Here is a 10,054-nt window from a genome sequence, read left to right as displayed (position 1 = left end):
GGCCTACGAAGAAATGTTCAAAACATCTCTCGTTTATCAACTTAATATTCGTTTGTTGAGGGATTTTAAGGTCTCATCAATTTTATTTATTTAAACATATTCAAATAAATTGTCCTATTACAACTACTAGTCCAAAGTTAATGAAATTAGTAGCATATGATATCCCCACCATTCGTTTTCATAAAACAAATCAATATCAAAACATTTTTCAAAATATTGGAGATATATATAACTACCAATTGAAATCATTATAGTTTAGTAGCGTATGATACTCCCACTATTTGTTTTGAGAAAAACAAATCAATATCAAAAACGAATTTTTCAAATATTGGAAGTAACTACTACTACTACGGTTTTTGCAATCCTTTGAAATTGGACTTTATAGTTATCTTAGGCTCTTGGATGACCATGGACTTATTGGGTTATTGCAACAACGAGCCAACATTGTTGAATAAGATCTCGGGGAGGTTGTGTCATTTTAATTACGTGCTTTTCAATCCAATTAAAACATTTTCATTGAGCCATTAGAAATGAAAGACAATCATTCATTGCTTATTAGGGCGTTGGACCCATTTAATCTTGAATCTCATGTCAAAACCCTCTTTTAGTTATGTCTCCTTACCAATAGTTAAAGAAACTCTAATCTAGCACTAGAGGGAATCAACTAACTAAAAGAGATTAAGAAGTAATAAGAATTACAAACCGATTTGTACAAATTCCTACAAATTACACATACTAAGAGGGAGAGATAGATTAATGTCGAAACGTGACAAGGTCCAATTGAAACAGTAATTAAAACACATTCCCAAGGTTCAAACAATTTGATTTTAGCGCCTTATCTCATAGCTCAATTATCGTTTAAGGCATAAGTCCATAGTCACCCATTTTCTAACTACTTAATCATATTAAATAATCAAATGGAATGCAACATATAATCAATTAGATTTAGTGCATATGGGCATAATTCAATGATGAGTTTAAACATTAAACAAAATTAAAATCAAACATTTCAATTTTTAAATAGTAGGGGTCTAAATGCAAATATGAAAAAGTTAGGGGTCAAACCATAAATACTAAAAGTAAAACCAAACTTTTCATGATTACAAAAGGACCCTCAAGTGGGTAAACCATTGAGGATGGCCGGCCATATTAAGGGGAAGGTGGGTAGGTCTCACCCACCTTGCATTATTTCAACATAAAGAAGAAAAATATATCTTGTTTGCCACTTAGTTTTGTTTTAAGGACTTTAGGGAAAAAGAATGATGGAAATATATATCTAGACAATTCTAGGTATTAATTTAAATTTTGGTGTAGGCTATGGATGGTATGTACATCATCCATAACCACAAAACAATGCATGTAAAACCATTTTCACCAAAAACCAAACCATGAACACCAAGAACAAAACCATGAACATATTTTCAAGATTTGTATGTTCTTGGTGATTTTTCAAACCCAAAAAACAAAAGTGACAAGATCACTACTTTCTAGCTTTCAAAGTGTGTGTGTGAGGTTCAAAACAAAACACAAACACTAACAAAAAATCCCCATTTAGCCGAACCCCCTTTGAGGAATAAAACCCCAAAAATTTTTGTTTCTAAACCCTCTTTTCATTCATGCATCCAAAACATTTTTGCATACATATCTTTCTTAACTATTGATACACCTTTTCAACATTTTGAAAAGACAAAAGATAAACATATTTTGAATGAAAAACAATTTAAACTCAAACTTCATTCATGCATCAAAAACACTTTTCTTGCATATCCTTTTTCAACTTTTGATTTACAATTTTTCAACACTTTGAAAAAACAAAAGATAAACATATTTTGAATGAAGCAATAATATGACATACATAAAATTTAAACCCATATGCATAAAATCTAAAAGGACACATCATACATAAACCTTTGGCTCTTGATACCACTTGAAGGGAAAATATAAGATTTATGTGGGATTTCTAGTGACTAGCATGCATATACAATTCAAAATTTATATACGAAAGCAACGGAAGCATGTCATACATTTTATCAAAGCTATAGTCATGCAAATCCCCTTCAAGATGCATAGGTTTATATGTGATGCATCAAAAACAATTTATTGAAGAACAAAGTTTAGGAGTAGTTTTATACCTCTTGATCTAGATCTAAGACCAAGGATTGACCACCTCCAAGCTCTTTGCTCCTTGAACTCCTTGAGCCTAGCCTCCCTCCTTGCCTCCTCCACTTTGTTGAGAATGAGTGCTCCTAGGTCCTCTTCAAGTTTCCAAAGATATGAAAACCTCTAAAGATCCTCACCCACTTTGTAATGAGAAAGATGAAGGAATTAACCAAAGGGTGATAAGATGATTAGCTAAAATTTCCCTTTGGTGGCCGGCCTTTGAGGTTAGAGAGAGAGAGATTTTTCTTTTCTTTTGTGTATCATGAACCACCTAACACACTAACTCATGTTTCATCATAATGTTCCTTTTATTACATAAAGAAACAAGTCAACAATTGACCCACTCTCTCCCTTCTCTTTGGCCAGCCTTTGATGTTTGGTTTGGGCTTTGGGCTTTTAATTATTTCAAGTCATCCAATGCTTGAATAAAAGCCCAATGGGTTTTGGCCCAATGGGCCCAATTAAACCCGAACGTTTCTTTAAGCCCAAAACGATCTTTATCGCTTTTATGATTTCTTTAGACTTTCTAAATTAATCAAAACACTTAATTAATCCAATTAATTATTTCCTTCATCCATTAGTTACTCACTACAAGAGTGTATTGGTAAACAATCTTTTAGGTTCTAATTAGCAAGGCAGTGAGGTGATTGGCACCAATCCAATTGATTATCCAATCACTTAGTGAATTAAAACTTACTTTTAATTCACCTTCCTTTTAATGACTACATTTAATCATCTAGAAGAACTCACAAGCCATGAGTGACATCTAACCATATATCATGGCTACCCAAGCTAATGTAGAAGTTATTCGGAGAACCTATTCAGTTGGAATTACAATGTAATTCGATCCTTCTCTAAAACAATACTCTCAATCACATTACTAGGGTATGGATTTATAATGTCAAACCCCTAATGTGATTATTCCTTCTTATATGATTCATTTGAGACGTATAGGAACGCTTTCCTTTATTACGCTCGATACTTCGGCCGAAGATTCCCGAATCATATCTTAGAGTATTCATCCTCTCTTATCGAGGATTAGAGATTCCTTGTTACGCATTCACTTGCCTTCATGGCTAAGTGGCTTAACCCCAACGATGCATTGGACACTCGCGAATGGAGTGACTTTAACATAATCAAAGATTAAGTACTTAACCACAAGACAACGACGATGCCTCAGGTCAAAGGATTACTTACATTATTCCAACCATTAGAGTTACTTGCTTGACATGTGAGTAGACCTCCATGCAAGTACTCTCGTTCGATTGTGTTAAGTGAACTCATTCCCTTAATGAGCACCTACATGCTTGTCTTAGTGTCGCTACACGAATGGGATGAGACTTTCCATCCTTCCAATTGAAGCGGACATAGTATGTACCAGTCTATGGATTGTCAGTATCCCTCCGACAATCCTTATGACCAGGAACCTTTTTGGACATGATGGTTATGAGAAGAAGGTCTCTGTAATCTAACATCATTAGGTTACTTCTTCCATCGATCCATTGTCCATGGATTCACTATTTAGGACATATTTCGTTCATTGAGATAGTCCTAATTAGTATCTTTGCCTTCCGATGTATAAGAGTCATATATACATCAATTCATTGTCCTAAAAGGTTTCTTCCAAAGATTGACTTTCAGGGCATATTTCCAACAGAAATGCTATGGCAAAGGAGCTTCAATCCCTCCATGAAAATAACACATGGACTATGGTGAAACTTCCAAAAGGAAAGAAGGCGGTGGGGAGTCGTTGGGTGTACAAAACTAAGTTTCATTCAGATGGCACAATCGAAAGGAATAAGGCTCGCTTGGTTGCTCGAGGTTTTACACAAACCTATGGCGTCGATTATAAAGAGACATTTGCTCCGGTGGCAAAAATGAACACTGTTAGAGTATTGTTGTCGGTTGCAATTAACAATGCATGGCTTCTTTTTCAAATGGATGTTAAAAATGCTTTCCTGCATGGTGAACTTGAAGAAGAGGTTTACATGAAGCTACCCCCAGGTCATCCTCAATCAAACAATCCAGAAATGGTGTGCAAACTCCATAAATCCATTTATGGTCTCAAGCAAAGTCCACGTGCATGGTATGCCAAGCTCAGTCATGTTCTGGAAAGGGTTGGTTTTTGTCGAAGTATTGCGGATTCTTCCCTATTTGTTCGTTCCAGCTTAGTGGGTAAACTAGTTGTGCTCATTTATGTTGATGATCTAATTGTGACAGGTGATAATATGTCAGAGATTAATGCTCTTAAACAGTATCTCAACAACAAGTTTGCTATCAAGGATCTTGGCACTCTCAAATACTTTCTGGGCATCGAGATGGCACACTCTCACAGGGGTTTCTTCCTCAACCAACGCAAGTATGTCATGGATCTTCTTCACGAAGCAAAAATGACAGATTGCAAGCCTGCTCGTACCCCCTTGGATAGCAACTTGAAGCTAAAAACTCACGGTGATCCAGTTCCCAATTTAAGTTACTATCAAAGAATGGTTGGCAAACTCATTTATCTGACTATCACACGTCCTGATATATCATATGCTGTCAGCATTGTTAGCCAGTTTATGCACTCTCCAAGCATGGATCATTTGAAGATTGTTCATCATGTGCTACGTTATCTTAAGGGTTCCATTGGTAGAGGAATTCTTATGCGCAACAATAGTCACACTCAGATCTCAGGCTATACTGATGCTGACTGGGCAGGCAATTCTCTCGATCGCAAGTCTACCACTGGCTTTTGTACGTTTGTGGGAGGCAACCTAGTTACTTGGAAAAGCAAGAAACAAAGTGTTGTTGCACGCTCTAGTGTAGAGGCAGAGTATCGTGCTATGGCGTCCATTGCTTGTGAACTTATTTGGCTCAAAAGCCTTCTGTTGACTTTAGGTTTTCCTCATCAACAACCCATGTCCCTACACTGTGATAATCAGGCCGCAATGCACATTGCATCGAATCCTGTATTCCATGAGCGAACTAAACATATTGAAGTTGATTGTCACTACGTCAGAAATCAAGTTCAGTCCAAGGTGATCGACACTCACTACACGCGCAGTCATGATCAACTTGCGGATATTTTCACAAAAGGATTACCCTCTGCTGATTTTCAACGTGTTTTGTTCAAGCTTGGATCAATTAATCCCTTTGATCCAGCTTGAGGGGGAGTATTGGAAGAAAGCATGGAAGAAGTTCTAGGGCTGCTTTACTTTTCTAGGGCTGCTTTACTTTTCCATGTTTCCTTCCATGTTTTCTGCTTCCATGTTTCATGCTTTGCTTTTTCTTTCTTTATGTTTTGCTTTTCCTTGTTTTCGGCTCCTCCTGTTTCTTTTCTTTTCTTCCGCTCATTTATATGAGCTTTTCATTGTACTTGGTTTCACACAATACAAATATAGACATTCAAAATTCAATACTTCCCCTTATACTGCTCACACTGGTCTTCCATGTGCCCAATTAAACTGCATAAGAAACATGTAATTAGAATCTGTTCATATTGAAGATCAATACTCACCATGGACCCTTTGATAGAGAGCAACAAACTTTGACGTAAGGGTTTCATAATATCGATCACAACACAAATACGCATAATCCTCCCCTGAACATCTCCTTTTCTAGTTTGATCAATAAGCACATGTTCGCCTATATGATTCCCAATAAACTACCCCATATGTCGCAACATGTATGCCAAGGGCAAACCCTTAACTTGGATCCGAAATTCCTGATCATGAAGAGCAATCTGAACAGAATGAGCCAAAGTATCGGCCTCTGCCAGAACCAATAACGCTTCATCATACAACCAATGACCACCCTTCCATCACCATTGCTCTTTCCCGATTGTTATCAAAACCAAATGAAAACAAATCGTCATCAAATTCTACAATCGTCACCTTGGCCTTAGGGCGCCAAAGATGCATCATACAACGCTTGAACCTTTCTTTGCTAATCGGCTTTCGAGACAACACTTTCCCAACTAGAAAAGCCTTAGTCATTTTGAGTAGAGAGCCTTCCTTGTCATCTATCACCACCACCCTATTCTCCTTTGTTGTAAGATCCAACCGTGTAGCAAAATTCTCAACCATGTCTTCCATAATCCCTTGCACAACTCACAAGCAACAGTTAAAAACCCAACGACACTTCTCCCCAACCAACTGGAAAGACCGGATCAACATCCACAACAGTAGACGCCACGAATTAATCAGACATAAACACGAATCCCAGAAATCGAATTGACTTCGACGCTGCCGCCGTAATAAGAAACTGCCGTCACTCTCCTAGTGCACCTAAGAAACCCTAGGAAACCCTAGAGAGCATATTCTTGTATAATTACTATCAAGTAATAAAAGAAATACATTAATCTCAAAGCTAAAATGTTTTAAATATAAGAAATATGGTGCACCTTATAATCTTTCATACATGGTGAACCTTTTAAATTTGGATAATACCCCATTTACTAATAACTTAGCTTGAGCATATTAAATCAAAGATCAGAACCATTTAATTTCTTAAAAAAATTAGAGATTTGGCCAACACTAATAAGGGATGTATCTCACGAAGGTATATTATTAGCCATATTAGAACCATATGGTTACTTAACATGCAAGGTAAACCCCATGCACCATTTATGACTTATGAGCTTACCCATCAGAATTGTGACAAATAAAAAGTAATTTGTTTAATTTCTACAGAAAATGATGATGTTCCCACACATAATTAAACGAATAGATTTTCCAAACCAATTTGTACAAACATTATAAATAAATAAAAGAAAACTAATAAAAGAGAAATTTCCGAGAGAGAAACTAAAGTAGAAAGAAAGAAATAAGTCAACATTCAACAGTCAACGTTTTGAAAATAAGAGGCAGCAGTTACATTTGCTTTGTATGTTCCTCTTGTTCTTCCAATTTTTCAACTCTCACGTTCATACCGAAACCAAAACCAAACAGAAGTTCTCCGACTCGGAGTCTGAGCTTGAAACGCATAAAATAAACTTTTGCAATCCGCTTCTCTTCTCTCTCACAAATCCATTCGGACTCTGGAGGAGGAAAGGCCGATACGCCAAAGTGAATTAATTAAGCAGGGATTATGTCTTCCTTGTCTACAATTCCGATACGCCTCCTCAAGGATGACGAGACCGAACGGCCATGGTTCCATCAAAAAAGCTCATACGACTTCAACAGCAAGATTATGCTAACAGCCATCATTTCATTATCCGTCGTCGTTCTCCTAGTAATCGTGCTTCATACCTACGCAAGGTGTGTCCTCCGACGCCAAGCCCTTCGCCGAGCGGCCTGGCATCATAATTTGGGATCAACCGTGGCTCATGCCCACTCCGTTGAGTCTGAGCCACCCAAGATCGGACTCGAGCCATCCGTCATCGCCGCCTTGCCCATATTCGTATTCAGACGTGCGGACGGTCGAGATGGTCGGGATGACAACGCAATAGAATGCGCTGTGTGCTTGAGCATGTTGGAGGATGAAGAAATGGCACGGCTGCTTGTAAATTGCAAGCATAGTTTCCATGCAGAGTGCATCGACAAGTGGTTGAGTTCCCACACTACCTGCCCCATTTGCCGGACGGAGGCGGAGCCACGTCTGCAGCTCGAGCCACGAGAAGGTCCCGCGGCCGGAACGCCCACAGCTCCGCCATTGGAGCATGTGAATTCTGTGTTGTCACCATCATGTATGGAAGGGACATCAGAAGGGGCTCAATCCAGCTCAGCTGGTACTAAAGTAAATGCTCCTGTTTCGAGGTTGAGTTCTTTCAGAAGAATCCTTAGCATGGACAGATCTTCGAGACGGGTTCAATCTTGTGGTCAAGAAGATGGTATAGAAGACTTAGAGAGGCAGTGAATATTGCAACAATTATCGGTAATATTTTAGCATAATTTTGCAACGAGTACTTTTTGTTTATTGTTACATAATTTTTGGTGTTAATTATTAATTTCATGTTATCGCTAATAGACGATTATAAAAAAACTTTGCTTGGTCGTTATTTATTGTCAAGATTCTGTGTGTATATATATAGAAGATTTAGAGACAATGAATATTGCAACAACTGTTGGTATAATATGTTAGCATAATTTTGCAATGAATACTTTTATTTATTGTTACATAATTTTTGGTGTTAATTATTAATTTCATGTTATCGCTATAGACGATTATAAACATCCTTTGCTTGGTCGTTATCTATTGTCAAGATTCTGTGTGTGTGTGTGTGTGTGTGTGTACTCCGATGGTCATGCATAGTGAAGGATATTGAATTGCACGGTCTGACGAAGACTTAATCGTAGTTTGGTGGCCTAAAAAATAGTTAGATATGATAATTACAGCTACTATAATATTATATTAAGGCCAAATCTCACGTTGTCCCAATAGTTTAGGTGAAGTTCACTTTTGATCCATGTAGTTTATTTTCCTCCAATTTGGTCTATGTAGTTTACCAAAACATGTAATTCTAGGACACGTCACATTCTCCATTCATTTAGTTAACGAAAAAAGCATGTGCCACTCATATGCATTGGCAATTTAATAAACTTCACCTAAACTATTGACCAAAAAAAAAAAGCGGTGTGAATTGACATTTTATTAGTAAACTTTATCTAAACTACGGGAATAAAAAAATGAGATTTGTCCTATAGTAGCGGCTTTCATTTTATAGTAAACTACGGAGAAACCCCTAAAATTAGCATCTCGTATGCATTACCAGTAAATTAATCATTTAGTTGTCACCCGCCCTAGGTTGAATTTTTTTATTAACTTATGCTCAAAGTGAACACGGTTTTCGTGGAGTATTGTTCAAAGTGTTTTTTCTAAAGTGGAGTTATATGTGTAAAATACCTAGAGATCACTTGGGGATTGGGGCACTTCAAGCTATTTTTGAGATTTTCCAACCTTCAACCTTATTTGGTTTCTAGTTAGGATTGAAGTGAAATTGAAAACTCTCCAAACTCGATGTATGTTTGAAGGTGCATGAGAGTAATTTTTTATTTTGAGAAGATTAGAAGGGGATCAGACAATCCTCAATCAAAATGTGCTAAACGCTAAATTTTGTAACCCCAAAACCAAATTTAGCACCAAAAGCTGTATTCTCTCCCAACCGTGCTGTGCTAAAATATAGAACCCAAACTATGTTTACTTTCCAACAATTATTTTATCCTCATTATTTTTTTAAATAATTTTTGTATAACTTATCTCTATATATTTTGACACACCCCGACCCGCAATGTCCACCTGAACTCCGAATCGAGCTGTGCTGGCCAACACCCGAAGGGTGACGAAGCCATAAAGTGTAGTGACATGGAAAATGTGAATAAATTTAAACCTAGAAGTGCCTAAATACAAGAGTGCGCATGTGAGCGGGAATGAACCCATTTCACCCGTGATGTCAAAGCATAAGTACAGTACAGTAAAATAGGGTGAGAATTATACCATCGAAGGTAATCATCTACACCAAAATTTTCCAATAATCCTCGTCGGTACGAAAGCTCTACTAATAGAACATGGAGGGGCAAAAAAAAACAAGGGTTAGTTTGCTTGAAAATAAAGTTTTAATAAAACCTTTCTGAAAACATTATAACCCTTCGCCGTAAAGCAAGTATAGTTTCCAGAATACACATACTATGTATAGTAAGAAAATACCTATCGTAGCTTGCAAAATCTCATGAATTCAATACGACCCAATAATTCGTAAATAGATGCATGACGTTAGTAATCGTAAAATCTTGCATAAGCAAACATATCAAATCAAGTGCTCATCATTGACACATGCTGACACACGAGTTCATGCAATGGTAATCTGACATGAATAGGACTAGGTGTAACAATGATGTACGCTCTAGTACTACAATCACGTGAAGACTAGCGCTATGCGCAACACATACGAGTCCTAATTGCCTATAGCAATCTA

General features: G+C 37.2%; 1 protein-coding gene across 1 annotated transcript; it reads left to right on the top strand.

The window, feature by feature from the left end:
• The first annotated feature begins 7,064 nt into the window (after positions 1 to 7,064).
• Positions 7,065 to 8,263, top strand: LOC103947912 (E3 ubiquitin-protein ligase ATL41). Its single transcript, XM_009358880.3, has one exon. The coding sequence runs from the start codon at positions 7,231 to 7,233 to the stop codon at positions 7,996 to 7,998; it is 768 nt and encodes a 255-aa protein (XP_009357155.2). The 5' UTR covers positions 7,065 to 7,230; the 3' UTR covers positions 7,999 to 8,263.
• Positions 8,264 to 10,054: the final 1,791 nt, after the last annotated feature.

Source organism: the organism of the source record quoted next, unplaced genomic scaffold (genome assembly GCF_019419815.1).
Source record: "Pyrus x bretschneideri cultivar Hongxiangsu unplaced genomic scaffold, Pyrus_bretschneideri_v1 Contig41, whole genome shotgun sequence".
NCBI classification, from domain to species: domain Eukaryota; kingdom Viridiplantae; phylum Streptophyta; class Magnoliopsida; order Rosales; family Rosaceae; genus Pyrus; species Pyrus x bretschneideri.
This window is presented reverse-complemented; position numbering and strand designations above follow the sequence as displayed.